General features: G+C 50.2%; 1 protein-coding gene across 5 annotated transcripts in view; it reads left to right on the forward strand.

Annotated features, from left to right (window-relative positions):
* The first annotated feature begins 15,015 nt into the window (after window positions 1-15,015).
* The window catches only part of SLC25A19 (solute carrier family 25 member 19), a 12,462-nt gene continuing 6,901 nt past the window's right edge, over window positions 15,016-20,576 (forward strand). For 4 of the 5 annotated variants that reach the window (XR_003046434.1, XM_025047059.1, XM_025047058.1 and 1 more), the window contains exons 1-4: window positions 15,016-15,171; window positions 18,499-18,668; window positions 18,854-19,009; window positions 20,338-20,508. Coding sequence is in view for 4 of the 5 variants with exons in the window: in XM_025047059.1 (XP_024902827.1) it covers window positions 18,537-18,668; window positions 18,854-19,009; window positions 20,338-20,508 (459 nt within the window). In the remaining variant the exon portion in view is untranslated. Of the gene's footprint in view, window positions 15,255-18,498; window positions 18,669-18,853; window positions 19,010-20,337; window positions 20,509-20,576 lie in introns of all 5 variants that reach the window. The other variant, XM_015589769.2, reaches the window with a different exon arrangement.

Consider the following 20,576-nt stretch of genomic DNA (forward strand, 5'->3'; position numbering starts at 1 on the left):
CCCCAGCCAGTCTCGAGGCAAACGAGTCATGTGCTCCCTACCGAGGCGGCTGGCATCAAAGTCCTCAGTTACCGCTGTATCTCAGGTCAGTCGTCACGGTTAAGGAAGAAAGTGCCATTCAGTGTACCAACGGCACTGATGCCCATGAATACCGTCGTAAATGCTAGATGCTAGTGGTATTGATTAACCCACTTGCTACTCAAAAGCACGCCAAGCTCTAAAACTGATGGAGTTAGTTTAAAAGCTGTTCTGTATCCCGTCCAAAAAGATATTACCGAGACAATCTTTAGGACTTGATTCTGGCCCAGCCAATGAGCATCATATGTCTCGGGTCTCCAAGGATGATCCTATTTTTCAATACAGGCAGACCTCGGATGTATTGTGGGTTCGGTGCCAGACCACACAGTAAAGAGTTGGAATCTTTGCTGGCGAAGGGTCTTGCTTTCAGTTTGTTTAAAAAAAAAAAAAAAAAAAAATGCAGCATCTGTAAAGCACGATCAAGCAAGCACAATAAAATGAGATCTGCCTGTATTCCATCCGCTTGTCAGAACCGGGGTTTAGAAAGCAGCCGTTGCAGCTGTCCCCCGAGACCGAACACTTCAACAGGGCCTGCCTCGCTCCAGAATCACTGCGTCGTGAGGGCTGCCAGCCCGTGCAAGCGCCCTCCCTCCCATCCGAAGCGTAGAGTGAAGCGTAGACTGGCCCCTGCTCTCACGCCCCCCCCTTCCCATCCTGTGCTAGGGAATCAAAGGGCATGGAACGCCCCCTTTTCTAGGTACCCTGTCCAGGCGGTGGGTCACCATGGTGAACTGCGTTCCTGGGGGGTGTGGTGTTCTCTTTTGGCTCTGAAACTGGAGGCCCCTCTCCCGGCCATGAGAGGCTGAGGGGACCCGTTTACATCCCCCCCGCCCCGACCTTGCCTGATGAGTGGCACGGTGGAGGATAAGTTTTAGGAATTGCCGACGTGCGGTGGTGCACGGAAGAAATCGGGATAGCCCGGGGGAGGCCGTCGAGGTCGTGCTAGCTTAGGGAATAAGGAGCGGTGGCAGAGCCCTGCCAGTTCTCATCCCTCCGGCCAGCCACCCGGACTGCGTGCCAGCCTTCTGTGGCCTGCTGTGGCCTGCTGTGGCCGAGTCCCGGAATTTGAGCGATACGTGCCACTTCTGGGCTTGGCCGGCCCATGTGGTCCTCCGCCTTCTGCCCCTGCTGCTGGCCGGATGCAGGAGAACCAGCGACGCCTCTGCCCGCTCCCCTGCTACGCTCGGCTAGTGAGTTATTTCTCCTCACCACCCCGCAGACCTCAGGGCTCCTGGTCACAGCCCCCAACCCTGAGTATCCCTAGGCCACACTGGGGATAGTGACGAAGGGAGGAACTTGAGAGGCCCAGCTGAAGTGTTAAGTTTGTGGGGAGGAAGCGGAATTGCTCATTGTGACCTAAAATACGGGGAGCAGACGTGAGACCAACGACCCCCCAGCAGACCGGGCGGGCTCGTGGGGCCCGGCTCTGCTCGGAGGCCGCACTGCTCCGTGGGGCGTCCTGCCCCTTCTCTCACTATCCCGACCCTCGGGTCCTGGTTCAGTCACTGGGCAGATGTTTGTCGAGCTCGTCAGGTGGCTCGGTCAGGCCTCGCTCAGAGAAGCCCTTCTAACCGTGAGGGGTCAGCAGTCACCGGCCTCCAGGGCTTTCTGTTCCTCCCGCGCTGTTTTTCTGTCTAACGCTCCCCGTCCCTCACCGTGGCTCGCTGAGCGCGTGCACTCTGCCCGCTGCCCCCGCCAGACTGTCAGCTCCTCGGGGCGGGGACCCGGCCGCTGCGACGCCCTCGCACCGGGAGAGTGCCAGAAACATCCTGGCTGCCACGATCATCATCCGACGTAAGACGCTGCTCCGAAGACGAGTGACGGATGGTGCCAGCGTGCCCGACCTTGCTGTCTGCGGGGAAGACGGCCAAATGATGACTCAGTGAGAGGAGTGGCGTGATTAAGGGGAGTTCGGGGGACATTCGCGACTCCCACCCGTCTCGCGGCCGGGGAAAGCCAGACAGTGGTGCATAAACAGAGAGCTGAACGGAGCAGGGCGGTCGCCCCGCGGAGAGGAAGGACTGTGTTCTGGGAAAGGACACCTTGGGGCAGGAGGCCCTGCCATCTCCAGAAAGAGCTGAGTGGCGAGGGAGGGACACCAGACCCCAAGGAGGGGCTGGCACAGGGAAGGGCACAGGCCAGAGGAAGCCGGGCCCACGTCAGTCACAGGAAGCAGCTGGAAGTGGGGTTTGGGGTTTGGGAGTTTTTTAAAGGATCACTTTATTGAGATACAATTCACTTGTCATACAAGTCACCCATTTAACGTATACCATTCAATGGTTTAGTGTTATTCACAGAATTATGCAATTTTGGAATATTTTCATCACCCCAGAAATAAACCAGCCACTTCCCGTTTTCTCCCAGCCCCTCCTAGGCCCAAGACACCGCCGATCTGCTTTCCGTCTCGAAGGAGTGCCTATCCCGGACTCCATGTAAATGGAATCATACAGTATGCGGCCTTTTGGGTCTGGCTTCTTTTGCTCAGCGTGATGTTTTCAGGGCCCAGCCGTGTGAAGGCGGGTATCAGGACTTCACTCCCTGTCGGGGCTGAATAACACCCCGCGGTGTGGAGAGCTCGCGTTTTGTTCACCCATTCGTCCCACGATGGACATCTGGGTCGTCTCCATTCTGGCTGTTGTGAGCGATGCTGCTGTGAACATCCACGTGCCAGGTTTTACGAGGACAGGCCCTGGAGGATTCTGAGCACAGCAGACACACCTCTGTTTGGCTAGAACAGGGGGTGATGTAAGAGACCAGCGTAGTCGTTCTGGCGAGATGGGGGCGGCAGGAGGAGCAGAGAGATGCTGGTCGTATTTAGTAGGACAGGTGGCAAGACAGAGGAGGTAAAGGAGAAGGAGGGGTGACCTTTTAACCCTTGCTTGAGCAGTGGGGGACCCGGGGTTGCCATTGATTGAAATAGAAACCCCTGGAGTCAGGGGAGCGGGGGGTGGGGGGGCAAAGGGCTACACAGGTCGGGTTTGAGATGCCTGTGGACAAACGTCTAGGAGCAGCAGAACATGTCACCTGTAGCTCAGGAGATGAATCTGAGCAGGGAACCTGGAATCTCACCTCCTTGTGAGAATGGAGGTGGCCCCGAGGCCATGACCCTGGGTGAGGCCTCACGCTCCCCACTGTCCACGAGGAAAGGGAACAGGATGCGGGGTGAGCCCTGAGCTCAGGCCAAGCCCTGAGGATGGGACAGGGGAAGAGGAAGGAGCAGCGAAGGAGACGCAGGAGGGGCCGGACAGGCGGGAGGCAAACCACGGCCACTCGCCGCCAGGGCAGCTTGCTGTGTGTCCAGGGATGCTGCTCTAAGGACATGCTCCCTGTGGCCGTCCCTGGCCAGGCCCCTTGTCCCCTACCCTGTCTCTTCCCCTAGCTGATCCAAATTGGCCTCAAACTGCCCTGTCATGCCTTCCTCCGCTGAGAAAACGTGCCCAGCTGCCAGGTCGTTGAGAGGACGAAGCGCAGACTCCCGCCCCTCGGGAGTGAGGTGACGTAGGAGAAAGAGCGGAAGGCTAGCATCACGAGACCCAGGGCTTTATTCTGGGCTGTGCAACCTTGGGCGAGGCCCTTACCCTCTGCTCTCTTTGCTCATCTGTTGAAAAAAACAAGCCAATGTCACTAGGTTGGCCGAGGAGCCAACATGATTACGTATGTAGGTGTTTTATGAATTATTAAGTGAAATGGGACCGGTACTCACCACGATCTTGGTATTCGAGGCCTTTGACCTTCTGAGCCTGGTCCAGTTCTCCAACTCTTTGGCCCCTTAAGTTCCTCCTGGCGTCCCAGCCTTAGCCTTTCTGACCCAAGGCCAAGGTTTCTCTTCCTCCCTGCTTGCCTGTTTATCCCCGACCTGACAGGACAGCTGACTCCGCACCGCAGCCTCTGAGAAACCTGATCTGCCCAGCTCCCAGGAACTCCTGCTCCACCCCAGACCCCAAACCCCAAATGCCTGCCCCCTCCTCCATGTATGTGTCACTGGCCTGTTTGCCCCACTGAGGACCTCTTCCCTGAAGGCAGGACTGCTCCTTGACCTGTCCTGTGGCCCCGCCCCCACCCCCACCTCCACTAAGCCCTGAGTCCTGCTTCAGCAGCTGCGTGGCCGTGGCCAGTGGCTGGCGGTCGATCTTACTGCTCAGCGGGTAGGATCCCAGACCGGATGGTCTTGGCTAGGTCTCCTGCTACACTTTGAGAGTGACCAGGTAGGTAATCTGAAACAAATTACCTTCTAAACCTCAGGTCAAGAAACTTAGATTTATTAAAAAAAAAAAAAAGCCACCTGCGTATGATGGATAGGCGTGCCCAGGATATTGTGGGTTAATCGAGGCTGGATCCCACACCTGGTAATTCGTTCTGAATCCAGCTCACTCCTAGCCAGCCCCGTGCCCACCACGGCTCTTGTTATCATTGAGAACAAAGGACTTCGTCTCTATTTTCACTCTTTTATGTTTAAAGCTTTGATCCATTTGAAGGCTACCGTGGCGATCAGTGTGAACTCGGAGCCATCTCTCTTTTTCCCAGACGGCTACCCACTCGTCCAGATCGCGGCTCTTAAAAGCCCCGTCGTCAGGTCTCAGATCGGAGAGGGTGCATTCTGTACACTCAGTTTCCATAAGGCGAGGTCCTGTTTCTGGGCTTTCTGTTCCGTCGCTCTGTCTGCGTCCCGGGCCTGTGCTGGGCACGCTGGGCCAGTCCCCGAGGCTTTACAGCCGGTTCTGCTGTCAGACCAGGCCCCCTCTCCCCCATCGCTCTCCTCTCGCGGGTCCTCCTGGCTCTTCTTGCTTGTTTATGCTTTCAGTGTAAACTTTAGAACCATCTTGTCTAGTTCTGGGAAAAAAGCCCCTGGGTGTTTTTATTTGGATCACGTTAAATTTATAAACTGCCTTTGGAAGAGCTGCCGTCTTTGCGATGGTGAATTTTCCTACCCAAGAACATGCCCGTTGTCCAGTTTCCGGGCCTTTGGAAATGATTCGAAGTGTTCCTCGTGGAGGCTTCGCCTGTTTCTCGTAATGCTTATTTCCAGATATTTCATCTGCTTTGTCGATATTTTAAATCAGGTCATCTCTTCCATCATAGCGGAGGCTGGTTTGTATAAGGGAAGGTATTGATTTCTTTCGCTTCCCTACTGACCTGTCCGACTGCTTGATGTGGTTTGGCGGTCGATCTCATTTTGGACACAAAACTGTGTCCAGATCTCATGTTTAAACCCCACGACTAGGCAAGCTCCAAGGTTCTTCCATTAGAGCTCCCTGTGCCGGAGCTGGGCAGACCCACTGTGATGAGCAAGTGACCGAAGCCGAGGGAGGGAGGTGCCGTCTTACACGAGACGCTTGATGACTCCTATAATGAAATCTGTTCGAAACTCTAATTTGGACAAAATTCAAAACATTTCGTTCTGAGTAACAGAAGTTCTTTCATAAACGCTTTCTGGCCATAAAGTTGCTCTTTCAGACACTTTTATAGCCTGAGAAAAGTAACCCATGGAGAGAGGTTACTCTTCTCAAAACAAAATGTCACATCTGTCAGGATGGCTATTCCCAAAAGAAAGGCAAAAGCAACAAGGGTCGGAGAGGATGTGAAGAAATTGGAACGCTCGCACACTGTCGGTGGGAATAGAAATTGGTTCAGCCGCTATGGAAAACAGTATGGTTTTCCATACTGTTAAATTAAAAAATAGAACCTCCATATGATCCAATGATCCCACTTCTGGGTATTTATCCAAAATAATTAAAATCAGCATCCTGAAGAAGTATTAACATTCCTGTGTTTATTGCAGCATTATTCACAGTAGTCAAGATATGGCAACCTGAATGTCCATCAACAGATGAATGCATAAAGATGTCTCTCTCTCTCACACACACACACACACACACACACACACACACACACACACACACACAGTGGAATACTATTCAGCCTTAAGAAAGAAGGAAATTTTGCAATATGGGATGACATGGACAAACCTTGAAGACATTATGCTCAGTGAAATAAGCCAGGCACAGAAGGACAAACACCGCACAATTCCACTTTTATGAGGTATCCAAAGTGACCCAATTCATAGAATTGGAGAGTGGAACAATGCTCACCAAGGACCGGAGAAGGAATGAGGAGTTATTAATCAACAAGAATAGGCTTTCAGTTAAACAAGATGTGTGCGTTCTAGAGGTCTGTGTTGTACTTTACAGTCCCCAGAATGTCTCGTGTGCATGAAAATTTAAGAGGGTGGATGTCAGATCGCGTGCTAACATTCTTACCACAATACACTATTAAAAAGATAGAAACATTGTTGGCTGTAATAGCTGGTTCTGGAACCTCATAGAAGAGGGAAAGTAGGAAATACACATATAAGGAGAAAAAATATTCTTTGCAAAGCTCCCCAAGGATTCTAACGCATCCTCCTCCCTTCATAGTACAGATGGGGGAATAGACGCCCACAGGCATTAATGGGGGTCTTGCCCACACCCCAAGAGCCTCACCTCTCCCTTGTGGGGTCATCCCGTTCTCAGCGCTGGTAAATGTTGTCTTCCTGCTCCCCATCTGCACCTAAGAATTGAAAATGAGGGGCAAATGCGTATTTAAAACCCTTGCTTCCTTTCCTGGCTTGAAGAGCTGGTCTGAACCCAAGAAAAAGATGGCTGAACTTCCCCTGCTTTCACTCTTTACTCTTAGACTCCCAAGGCAGCCGGGTGTGGTGGGAAAAGCTCTGAAGTCTGTCTCAGTCAGCTTAGGCTGCTATAACAAAATACCACACACAGGGAGTCCAAGATCACAATGCTGGCGGATTCGGTTTTGCCTGGCTTGACATGGCTGTCTCTTCACCACGTCCTCACAAGGCGGTAAGAGAGAGCACTCTGGTTATAAAAGCACTAACCCGTCACAGAGACCCCACCCCAGTGACCTCATCGAGACCTAATCACCTCCCAAAGGCCTCCCTCCTAACGCCATCACATTGGGGTTTGGGCCTTCAACATATGGATTTGGGGGAACACAGCCAAATGACAAAGTTTGTAATCTCAGCTCCGGACCCTACTGGCTGTGTAACCTTGGGCGAGTTACCCAATGCTCTCAGCTTGTTTCCTCATCAGCATGATGCGATGCAATGTCTGCCTCTTAGGGTTTAGGGAGAAGTGACCAATACACTAAGATCTCAAGAACGATGCCGGATGTATGGTACCTGCTCAATACGTGTTTCTCTTCGTCCGTCCATCGGTGGCAGAGAGCTGGCTGGCTGCCATTTTCTCCTCCTCTTCCTCTATAGAAATAGAATGCTCAATTTTTAGCTCATACCTGGCTACCCAAAATAAAGACCTCTTATCTCAGCCACTCTGGCATGTAGGTGTGGCCATGTGACTACGTTCTGGCCACTAGGATATAAGCAAAAGTCTCCTGTGGCAGGTAACATCCCCAGAACCCCTTTCTCTTCCAGCCTGAATTCCAGCTGCTGGTTTGGGTCAGACAGGACCGCACCCTAGGATGGCGGCGTAGTGAACTGGAAGGGGTCTGTGCCCCTGGGAAGTTTGTGGGGACAGCTGTCAAACTAGCCCTGGACGACTTCCCCTGGACTTCGATGAATGTAAGCCACTATGGCAGAGCTGTCACGCTCGCAGTGGCTGAATCGAATCCTGCCGCCCCACCGCTGATGCCTATGTACCACGTGGCCGACCCCCACATTCCCTGACATCTCTTTTTCTCCAGAATTCAAGAGGCCTCAGAAGAGGTGTATCCCCCCACCAAAGAGGAACAAAGACACCCCCACAGTCTTTCTCTGTTCAGCTCTCCTAGATGTGTAATTCTCCTCCATACCCTTGTCTATATAAATACCTTCAGGCAGACGAGAGAAATCATTTCGCTCCGAGCTAGAGTAGGGTACCGATTCCTCCATCCCTGCATGCCACAGCGTCCACTGAGCGTGGGCCTGTGCCAGGTGCTGGAGACAGAGATGAATCAGAGACCTACCAAACCCCATCCTTCAGAGAGCTCAAGACGTGTGGATGTGGAGGACACCGAGCAACAATCTGTCCCAGGACAGTGGCGGGGCAAGGCGCGGTGAGGGGTACCACAGACCCGGGTGGGTCAGGAAAGGCTTCAGGGAGATGCTGGGCAAGGAAGAGGACACTGTGTATGCAAAAGCGCATGGTATAAAATAAATAGAAAATCGTAAGTACCAATGAGAAGTGAAGACATTGGAAAGCTCATCCATTGCTGGTGCGAATGTAAAGTTGCTATGGAAACCAGTTTGATGATTCCTCAAAAAGCTAAACGTAGAATTACCATATAATCCAACAATTCCACTCCTAGGCATGTACCCCCGAAAAATGAAAATAAGAATTCAAAGAGACACTTACATGCTGCTGTTTGTTGCAGCATTATTCACAATAGCCAAAAGGTGGAAACGCCCCAAGTGCCCATCGGCAGAGGGATGCATAAGTGAAATGCGGTCTATACACACAAGTGGATATTATTCAGCCATGTAAAAGAATGAAGTTCTGATACATGCTGTGATGTGGATGAAACTTGACAACATTATGCTAAGTGAAGTAAACCAGAAACAAAAGGACGGATATTGTATGGTTCCACTTATGTGAAATAGTTAAAATAGGTAAATCCATAGAGACAGGAAGTAGATTAGGGCAGCTGTCCCCGACCTTTCTGGCACCAGGGACCGGTGGTCCTATGAGCATCTAATGCCTGATGATCCGAGGTGGAGCCGAGGCGGTGATGCTGGCTGCAAATACAGATGAAGCTTCGCATGCTGGCCCACCGCTCACCTCCTGCTATGCAGCCTGATTCCCAACAGGCCATGGACCGGTACCAGTTTGCGGCCCAGGGATTGGGGTCTCCTGGAGAGGTTACCAGGGGCTAGGAAGAGGAGGGAATGGAGGATTTTTGTTTAATGGGCCAGTTTCTGTTTGGAGTAATGAAACAGAAAGCGGCGATGGTCGTACAATATTGTAAATGGAATTAATGCCTGTGAATCATACACTTTAAAATGGTTGAAATGGCAAAGTATATTATGGTTGTTACACACACAGCACATGGGCACGTGTTATTACACACACAGCACGTGATGAATTCTGGAAGCAGCACACATGACCACAGGGCCGAGGTCCGGGCACGTTAGGGGAAGGGCTGCCGCTGTAGCCGGAGGGCCCGGGGTCCGGGAGTGCAGGAGCGTTCTCCCATAAGGTCAGTCCCATATGTGTTTCCACTGTGGGTCTGTCCGACTCCTTTATCTTCTTCCAGGCCAAGCACTGGATGACTTAGTTCTGCCCTCAGAAGGGCTGGATGCATAGCGCAGGGCACAGCGTGGCAAAAGACATGCATGTTTGGGCGTTATCCGTGTTGTGGCATGTGCCAGTAGCGCCCTCCTTCTTGTCACCGAGCAGTAGTCCATCGTATGGATCTATTATTCTGCACTGTGCTCTCTCGATGGGCATCTAAGCTCTTTCCGGTTTGGGCTGCAATGAACATTCTTATTCGAATCTTTCTGTAAGCCTGTTTTCATTTCTCGGAGATAAACACTCAGAGGCGGGATTGTCGGGCCATAGATGTACACCTGTTGAACTGCAGATGAAGCTGCCTGGCCTCTTCCCACGTTCATCCCATTTTACACTCCCGCCAGCACCGTGTGAGAGTTCCAGCTGCTCTATAGCTTTGCTGGCATTTGGTGTTATCGGTCTTTAATTTTAGCCACTCTGGTGGATGTGTGCTGGCATCTCATTGTGGTTTTAACTCGCACTTCCTTTTGATTAACGATGTTCGCTTGCTTATTGCTCCTCCATATCTTTCTTTGTGAAATGTCTGCTCAAACCTCTTGCCTAATTGGCTTACTGGATGGTTCATCTTTTTATTGTCAACATCCAGATCTGAGGGTCCCAGAAGTAGTCATCTTTGAGTCTGGTGGCACCAGAAATTGTGGGGGAAGAAGACGCAGTCTGCTGTTGACATGGGGCATGCCAGCCCCTCCTTTGTGACAGAGCTGCACGTCCTCACTCTCCCTCAGCGCACCTGGTGGTGAGTGGAGACCGGCTTCCTCCACACACGGCAGAAAACACCTTCTCGGGGAAGCTCAGAAACGGGTGACGGGTGAGGTGTTGTCACCCCAAAGGCTGTTCTGGTCAGAGAGAACCCAGCACTGAAAACCAGGGCTCTGGAAGCCTGGAAACCCCTCCAGCAATGAGGGAGACGTTTCTCTTTGGGGTGACATCGACCCTCCCTGTCCCCTCTTGACATTCGGCTCTGCTGAGAAAAGCAGCAGAAGACAGTTAAAATGCATGAGAAATCAGCTCTTGAAAGTTACTGGACGGTAAATCCTCTTTCCTTCTTTTTTTTTCTTGGTTAATTTATTGCTGTTTGAGTCATTTGCTGACTGAATCCGAAAGAACAGAAAAAAGGGAACTGGACCAGAAAGGCCCATGTCTTTGACCTGTCAGAACTTCCTCTAGAATCCTCTAGCGGTTGTTGGTTTTTCGTGATTTTCTCAAACTTAAACCCCTAAAGTTTGAAAAATAAGTCAACAAGAATGATGGATGGACGGCTGCTCTGTCTCTGCACCAGGAACCTCAGTTCCCAGCCCTTCTTTACTGCCCCCCACACCAGAGTCCCCCAGCCTACAAGATGCTCAAGAAGGAGCACGAGGTGGCCATGCTGCCCACCGTGACCAACGCCCACAGTGAGGCCGCAGTGCCCGAACGCATCGTCTGTCCCTGTTCTGTGAACCCCTGCTGCTGGGCTTCGTGGCACTCGCCTACCCCGGGAAGGGACCAGAAGATGCTGGGCGACGTGACTGGGGTCCAGGGATATGGCCCACCGCCACACACCTGAGCATCTGGGCCCTGGTCTTGGGCCTCTTTCTGACCATCATTTTCATCATTTGTCACTACACTGGCTCACTGATCGTTTTCTAAGAAATTTTAGACATCGTAAAAAGTGATGGAGGCCGCTGGGAGCTGCCCATAGCCTGAGGCTGTCACCCTTTTCACGGCTGTGTGTTATACACCTGTGCTACCATCGAATTCAATAAAGCACTTGTATGTGAAAGAAAAAGAATTGTGGAAACTTACATGCATTAAAGTTACATTGATAGCAACTTTATTCATAATTGTTCAAATGTGAACGCAACCAAGATGCCCTTCAATAGGTGGACGGATAAACGATCTGTGTGATACATCCAGACAGTGGACTATTACTCAGCACTAAAAAGAAATGAGCTATGAAGACACGAAAAGACATGGAGGAAACTTAGATACCCATTACTAAGTGAAGAAAGTCAGCTCCAACAGGGAAGAAGTTCCGGTTTTCTCATTGCCGTATCCCCAGCATCTAAAACAGTGTCTGGCCACGCAGACAGAGGTCCTTCACGAGAAAGCAGAAACGAGGAAGGCCCAGGACGACCAGTTGCGATGTGTATCCCCAATTCACTGTCTCTCCAAATGTGGGCCACCAACCAAAATGCTCATTCTCAGGCCATGTGCCAGACCCACTTGATCAGGATGAATGTCCCTAGGGAGGGGCAATCTGCATTTTTAAATTAGCATCGCACGGGATTCTTGTATCTGCCGAAGCTGAAACCCGTGTGATGCTTACTGAAAATGCAGATTTTTTTTAGACATCTGGAGGTACAGAGGCGGCAAGGCTTAGACATCATGTAATTCAACCTTTTCGTCTTTATAGACAGAGAAACCGCAGCCCAGAGAAACGGCGCCTTGCCGAAGAGCCACAGGAAGTCACCTCCTGGCTCTCAGACCTCGTCTGGATGGCATGGCTGGACAGCCCACTCAGGCGGTAGAGTCTTTTGCCTCTGCTGAAAAAGATTATTGGCTTAGGTAACTGATAAATACCAACTCTATTTGGTCAAGGCCAGGGAGGTATTTACTCCCGCAGAGGAGGCGGGGGAAGTCCAAAGGAGCTTTTAATAAATCTGTTTAGGGTAAATGTTGATGAGGTCACAGAAGGATTCACTTCCCCAACCTGACGGGAACCGTTTTTTTCCTGTTTCTCTCTTCATACTATATGATTTACTTAGAATATTTAACTTCAAATGAAATGACCCCATTTCAGATATGCAGAAACTAGAGCCACAGTGTAAACCCAGGAAAATCGGCACCTGCCACTAATCTTCCCCCAGCATGGCCGCCAGTTTGCCATCTGACCTTGGGCACATCAACTAGTCCCTCTGGGCCCTGGCCCCTGACCATGAGTCCTCCCAGTTCTGATGACCTATGGTTCTCTGAGTCTAACGCACTCTACGATTAGCCTGCAGCCTGAAGTCCTGCTGGCTGATCCACTGAATGACCATTGGGAAGCCTATTCTAAAATGTGGGCTTGTTCTAGTCCAGAACCAAGTAGACCCAAAGACTTCTATAGCTGAAGAGATTGTCTGGAGAGAGGTTAGTGGTCATTCCACAGAACTAATGGGAAATAGATATACAACACAAAGGCCAAGCCTTTGCGGGGAGACAGAGAAAGTGAGTAAGAACAGAGGTAGCAGTGGAGGACACAGCTGGGGACACTTTCGAGAAGGACAGGAAGTTAACTTTCTGTACCGGGCTCTGCCCACCTTAACGTTTTTCACCTTTCCTGTGTGGACAATGCTGTCAACACTTAAGTTAAATGAAAATAAGTCAAAATTTTGTGTACACATGAACAACAAACGTGCGAAAGGTAATTCAGTGGAAAAAGAATAGACTATTTAATTGCTGGCGATTAAATACCAAATGCAAAAAAAAAAAGAGAGAGAGAGAGAGAACTTCGATCCATATCTCATGTCATACACAAAAATTAACCCCAAATGGATCGGAGACCTAGATGTAAAACCTAAAACTGTAAAATTTCCATTAGAAAACATAGGGGAGAAATCTTTACGGCCTTTGGCTAGGGAAGGAATTCTTAGGTATGATACCAAAAGCATGATCTATAAAAGGAAAAAAAAAATCAATAAATGGACCTAATTAAAATTAAGAATTTCTGCTCTTTGAAAGACACAAGAGTGAAAAGATAAGCTACATATATAATAAGGGGCTTATGTCAAGAAAATAAAAAGAATTCTGAAAACAATAAGAAACAAAATAATTCAATTACCAATGGGCAAAAGATTTGCACAGATATTTCACTGAGAAGGTATAAAGATACTAAGTGAACACATGAAAAGATACTCAACATACTCATTAGGGAAATGCACTTTGAAACGTCAATGAGCTACCACTACATACCTATTAAAATGGCTAAATTTATAATGAATGACCTTACCAAGGATGTGGAGGAACCAGAACTGTCATACTGCTGGTGGGAAAGTAGTAAAATCACTTTAGAAAACAGTTTGGCAGTATCTTAAAAACTTAAGTATACACTGACCACATGATCCAGATAGTGCACTCCTGGGTCTGTACCCAAGTTTTTGTCCATACAAAAACTTACACGTGAATGTTTATAGCAGCTTTATTTGTATGCTTCCAAAACTGAGAGAGACCTAAATGTTCATCAGCGGGCGAACATATAAACAAATTGTTGTATATCCACACAATGGCATACTACTCAGAAGTAAAAAGGAATAAATTAATGATATACATAACACGAACAAATTTACATTTACAACCTCTAATCAATGCAGTGATCATCCATGGCTGCAAACATCACAAAATGAGACATGCAGGCATCGTGGTTCTCCCCATGGACGATCACAACACCACACAGGTCAGTCTTGTAAAAAAAATTAAACTTGATCTGATTACAGCTTTTAGATCTAATTATCAATATGCAGAGAAGATGGGAGGGCAGAGGAAGATATTAAAACAACGCCATGGGGACGCCACCAGCAAGATCCAGACTGGGGAAAACTCTACAAGACAAACCACCCAGTTTCTTTAAAAAAAAAGGGAGGGGGGGAAGAAAAATGAAATTGCAAGCGAAAAAGAGAGAAAGAGGGAAACCATAGATTTAAAAAGACAAATATATTAACCATTTGCAATGTATGGTATGGATCTCAATTCAGACAAAGTTTTTTAAAAATGATATTTATACCCTAATCAGAAAAATATAAACATTAACTCAATATTCGATATTAGGAAATTATTGTTGGGGTTTTTTCTGAAGGAGGGTGATAGTATGTTTTAAAAGGAGGAATGCTTGTCTTTTAAAGATCCATTCTGAAATGTTTACTAGTCGGAATCCTAGGGTGTCTGGTATTTACTTCGAAATAATGCTGGAGGGCGGGGCGACGTAGATACAAGTGTAGAGGAAACAAGATTGACCTTGAGTTGGTTAATCGAAGGTTCGTGATGACTCTATGGCGGTTCATTAGGCTATCTTTACTTTTGTACATATATGAAATGTTTTTAAGTTGTGTGGTAACAAATGTTTTTAAACTGTGCGTCAAAATGATTGCACAGATGTGAAAAACGCAATTAAAAATCAGGAAGAAATACTGTCTTGCAAAATGCTGACGCTACTTGCGTTGCGAGCGGTGCGATGAGTCATTTCCACATCTTCTGTAATGTGTCTATATATTTTTATAATGAGAAATTACACATAATAAACCCCAGTGAGTAATAAAATCTCTGTATTTTTGCCGTCCTCTTCCTGGTCTTAAAAACCCACCTATTCTTTTCCCCATGTCCTCTAGGTTTTTGCTGAACTTTCCTCCATCTTCCCCAAGTTAACGTTATCTGTTTTGAAGAAAGCGGGTCAAGTTCAGCCTTCCCTAATCTTGCAACCTCGCGCACGCTGATCGGAGGCACTCGCCACCGAGCGCCGACCCCTCGGAAGGCGGAGCCGGGCTTAGGTGTCCCCTTCCCGCTGACGTAGGGTCGACATCCGCGCGAGCGCAGGGGGACTACATCTCCCAGGAGTCTCTGCGCCCCGCAGAGGGACGGCCTTGGTGGCGAAGGACTACATTACCCACACACACCTTGCGGGAGGCGTTGGCCGGTGGGCGCCTGGGCAACCATTGGTCCCGCGTCTGTCGGAAGCTGCGCAGCGATTAGCCCAGGAGCCAGTCAGTTACTGCCCAGCGCGGTTGACTTTTGCTGTTAGACTGCGAGAGGCGGGAGGGAGAGAAGGGCAAGGACTGCTGGGCAGCGCCCTCCAGTACTGGTGAGTGACCTCCACCTCTGCCCTCCTGGCCGTCCTCCCGGGGACTTGCACCCTCGCTCCTCGGAGGGAGCGCACACGCGCAGGTATTCACGCGGGGGCGGGGACCGTACGCACATGTGTCACGCCTGACCTGAGAAGCATCTTCAGGGACGCAGGAGGCAAACCCCGCACGCAGCCGAGGCACCTGTACACACGGGTGCCTACCTCGCGGGCGCCTTCTCAGACTCGGGGAGAAAAAAAAACCACGCCCTGAAGCACACCTGGACACCTGCGTCCACACGCGGGGACATCTGCGGAGACCCGTAGCTGAACACGTGGGCATGTGAACTCACGAGCTCACGGCGGGCACCTGCGCACCCGAACACCAGGGGCTTCCTCAGTAAGAGCAGGGGTGGCGAAGGCAAACTCTCACACACACCCCACCCACCCCACCACTCACGCCAGAGGCCACGCATCTTCTGGGTGCTGTTTACATATATATTTTTTCATTTTATTTTGTTTTGTCTCTTTAGATAAATATCGAGGCTCATTGGTACGAGGAGGAAATTTTGAACAGCAGAAAAAGTAGGGCCTCGATTGGACTTTGTTTAGCAAGCTCTTTTACCTTTTACTTTTTTTATAAACTTGTCGCATAAGGCTCCTTGCCTAACCCTGGCAGCAATCTCCGCTGGGAAGGGCAGACATTATGCCCGTTTGCCAGAAGAGAAAAATGAGCCCAGGTTAAATAAACCTGCCCAAGATACATGGGAGAGGCAGATCTGAACTTAGGCTTCTTGATCTGAGGTCTAAGGTTGTGTTTAGCAATGCAGAGCTGCTTATAGAAATGCCTCCTTCCATTGCGACAGCAAAGAACTGGCTCGGTGTGACCTGGGCAGTCCCTGGGCAACCTGCAGAGAGGCTTTGCCTCTCAGTCATCTGCCCCCGTGTTTAAATTGCTCCTCACAGGTGCCTGGGGAGACGTGGCTTGAGTCAATGTCACAGGGAAGTTGATAAGAAAGGCTAGGTCTCCTCCTTTGAGGGAATCAGAGAAGATACAAAGGAATGGGCACGTTCCTGGCAGGGGTCAGGGGTTTCATGCCGTTAGACTTTTAATACAGTGTGATTTTAGAAGGCTTGGCTGGCAGAGTCCCATGGAAATGTGTTGGTTTTCAGGGTGGATTGGAGCGCTACTTTGGTACTTTCAGAAAAGTGAGGACTTGGGGCCGAGGGAGTGGCAGGGGCAGAGTTCCAGGGTGGGTGAGTTGAGAAAAAGACTCGACGCTGAGGGGGAGATTGTCACTGTGTGGGCAGGACCTGGGTCGATTCCGAGGTCTCTTCTAAAATCATTTTATATTTAATTTTAGTCGGGGTTTTGGGGGAGCCACAACAAATCCAAACGATATAGAATGGTACAAAGAAAAAGGGAGAAATCTCCCTTCCCTCTTGCCAACCCTACCCCCACAGGTAATTTCCCAACTTGTTGGTGTGTGTGCATCGTCACACGCTTTTCCCCTATGCGTTACACAACTAATCAGAGCATATGTAGGTCTTGCTGAGTTTTTTTCTTCCCGGCAAATATGGGGTTATACTAGACATACTGTTCTGAAACCTGCTCTTTTTCATGTTTCAATCTATCACGGACATCTTTTTAAATGTGTATGTAGCTCTGGCTCATTCTTTTTAATGGCTGAATAGTATTCCATTGCATGGGTGTGACTTAGTGTATTTATCCATCCCAACCTTGATAAGCATTTAAGTCATATCCAATTTTACAAACAGTGATGCCATGCATGACATTTTACACATCTATACTAGTATTTCTCTAGAACAATGGTTCTCAACCAGGGGCAGTTTTGCGCCCTAGAGGGCATTTGTAAATATCTGGAGACATTTTTTGATTGTCACAGGGGAGTGTGATGGTTCTCGTGTCCATGGGCAGAGAACAAGGGTGCTGCTAAATATCCTGCAATGCACAAGACAGCTGCCAGCTACAAAGAATTATCCATTCTAGAATGTCCATAGTGCAGAGGTTAAGAAACTCTGCTATAGCTAAAAATGGAATTAGATATTTCTAAAATAAATTTATATTTTTAAAAAAGCACAGTACTCAAATGGTGACACAGCTATCCAATGGAATGTTATTTAGCCATTTCAAATGATGTTTGCGTAGGTCTTGTAGCAACATGGAATCATGCTTATGACATTGTGTGTTTTAAAAGCCGTGTACACACACAAAATGAAAAGCCAGACAGGAATATGTAAAGTGAAAAGTGTTAAGATGGTGAGATTTTTCCCCCCTCTCTCTTTCTGCAAGGTCACATTACTTCTAGAATCTAAAAGTTACTTTAATCATTGGTTCATTAGTTGCTTTTAGAGCCTTTGGGGTGTGCCAGGCCCTGTGCCAGTCTCTGGAGATCCAGCTGTAAGGAGGCTGAGTCTCTGCCCTTACGGAGCCCACCTCCTGCGGGCGGAGGGGACAACACACAGTAGCAAGTGCTATGAATGCTGACAAGGACAGAAGTGCAACTCCGGGAGGGGATGCTTTATAGCCGAGGCCTGGAGGGTAAGAGGAGCTAGCCGAGAAGAGCAGGTGGGGGCGGGGGCTGCGTTTCCGACATGGGGAACAGCAAGTGCCGAGGTGAGGCGGGTAGACAGGAACTCGAGCAGCCTTTCTGGGAACTGCTCAGAAGCACGGATCCCATCCGGCTGAAGAGACTGAAGAGTGGTCCAGAGTGGGGTTGAGGGGGTCAGCGGGGATCAGCTGGGCCCGGGAGCCTCACTTCATAGCATAGCAGGCCCCGCTGCTGTGCGTGCGCCTCAGGTGTGTGCAGAGGATGGGAAGGGAAGTGCAAACGGGCTGGGAGTGTGCGGGGGGGCGAAGGGGGGGGACCTGGGCTCTTGCTTTGGATAGTGCGGGCTTGTTAGGGGATCGTTCCTGGAGCCTGCATGTCTGATGGCCCCCCTCGGCACGCAGCTGGAGCTGCTCTGCTCTCACGCTAAGGCAGCCAGAGATCACGCCAGTTGATCTCTGGAAGTGAATGATTTCCGACCAAGTTCAATCATGAGATCAACAAATATTATAAACACTTACTTACTATGCTGAACAAGGATGAACAGATGAGACCAAGGCCATGTTTTCATAAGCTTGAATTCTATTGGGTGAGAGAGACAAGAAACAGATGGATGGAATAAATGTCTAGTATATAACTGCTATAAAGAAGAATAAAGCAGCCTACGGAGATGAAATGGGACGTGGGCGCTGTTTTAGATGCTGCTCCAAGCAGGTGATGTGTGAGCAGAGACCCTAAGAACTTGCTCTGGTGTTTACTGCATGTCTCTTGCATTTAGCTTGAAACGGATGGACGTCGTATGGGCCAGAGGCAGGGATGGTCGGCTATGACCCCAGAGCAGATGGCAGGAATATCTCCAATTTCGAGGTGGCAGTGGCTGGGTCTGTATCTGGACTTGTCACCCGAGCGCTGATCAGTCCCTTGGATGTCATCAAGATCCGTTTCCAGGTACCCTTACCCCACTTTTTTTCTGTGTAATAGGCCGGAAGACAAGTTCGCTCTTGCCAAAGCAGTTCCTAAGAGCTTGAAACTTTGTCAAGGAGAAGCCTTCGTTGGCTTCGTTACCTTTTCTGAAACTTCTTCTCACCCACCCCTGCCCCCATCGTCCTGACCTTTGCAATTTTGATTCCTAGCTTCAGATTGAACGCCTGTCTCGCAGTGACCCCAATGCAAAGTACCATGGGATCCTACAGGCCGGGAGACAGATTCTGCAGGAGGAAGGCCCAACGGCGTTCTGGAAGGGACACATCCCAGCCCAGCTTCTCTCCATAGGCTATGGAGCTGTCCAAGTAGGTGGCAGGGGACCCGCCAGGCCCCTGGAGTTGAGTTGCTCAGTGGGGAGCACAGGGACACTGCCTGGGGTGGGGCAGCAGCAGGCGGTCATCACACCTCTCATTTGTCTTAACTGGGAACCTGCCTGACGAATTGAAGACAGAGTCAGACTGAGCTGCGCCATAGGCATCTCCCGCCCAGGCCCCCCACCCAGGGTCTTAGCACCAACTGCGTATTGGGTCTCACACCGAGAAGACTGTCCTGATACCGCACTCCCAGTGGGGCTTGACATATGGCGATACAATGCTTTTCACTTTTCAAAGTAGCGTTTTCACATCCTTGCTTCCTTCGAACTTACCAACAGCATTGTGAAGAAGCTAGAGCAAGTGTTATGGGGATCAGAGAGGTTAAGCAAGCTGCCCGAAGCCACACAGCCTGCCAGGGGCGGGGCTGGCACTGGAAACCAGCTATTGACTCTTGCCCACGCATTCTCGAGCTGAACACCGGCTCATTTCACGGTGCATAACACACGGCGGTGCCATAGTGGTACCAGTGGCAGCCAGCCCTCGCACAGCACGACTCATGGGCCGGTCCTGTCTTAAGCACTCTACACCTGCTACCTCACAGCAGTTCTCTGAGGCAGGTTCTTGTGGCCACTCCTATTTTCCAGATGAGAAGACTGAGGCAGAGAGAGCTTAAGTAATTAACCCAGCCAGAGTCACTAGCTAGAAAGCGGCAGAGCCAGGATTCTCACCGGGGCAGCTAGCTCCACAGTCGTCCCTGCCTGCAAGTCCTGTGACATCACGGCAATCGCTCAGGGCGGGCGTGCGCCGTGTTGCTGTGCCCCTGCCCTCCCGCCCTGCAGCCGGCACGCAGGTGCTGCAGCATGATGACCAGACACAGTGACTTGTGCTCTCAGAACCCCGAGCCATCTTCAGGTGGCTGGAGGAAGATCTGAGCATAAGGGGGGTGGCACCAAGGGACATGGGATCGGTGGGGTCTCCCCGACAGAGCTGCTCCAGGGCACACCGTTTCCCCAGCGGCACACACTGCTCGCTGCTGGGGGTCCGTCCCTTGCCGAGAATCAGATAACGGCCACCTTTTCCCAGATCTCAGGAAACTAAGTTAATGAGTAGCATTTTCTGATATAAAATTTTTCTCGTATATGTTCTTAACCCTTTGCTACTTGGCTCAACTCCCGTAGCGTATAAAATGGCATCCGAGCCGCACAAAATTACGTTGATTGCATTCCGTCACTGCTCAGGACGATCTCCTCGTCCCTAGCATTGGGCCCCGCCTGGGGCATGGCGGTGTCTGTCACTGACTTTGTCACGCACTCCTGCAGTTTCTGTCGTTCGAAATGCTGACCGAGCTGGTGCACAGAGCCAGCGTGTACGACGCCCGCGACTTCTCGGTGCACTTCGTGTGTGGCGGCCTGTCGGCCTGTGCGGCCACCCTCGCCGTGCATCCCGTGGACGTCCTGCGTACCCGCTTTGCAGCTCAGGGTGAGCCCAGGGTGAGTGGCCGGGACAGAGAAGGGGTGCCCGAGTGATGGACGGTGGTCCGGAGGCTGGGCTCTTTCCC

Source organism: Pteropus alecto, unplaced genomic scaffold (genome assembly GCF_000325575.1).
Source record: "Pteropus alecto unplaced genomic scaffold, ASM32557v1 scaffold134, whole genome shotgun sequence".
Classification (NCBI taxonomy): domain Eukaryota; kingdom Metazoa; phylum Chordata; class Mammalia; order Chiroptera; family Pteropodidae; genus Pteropus; species Pteropus alecto.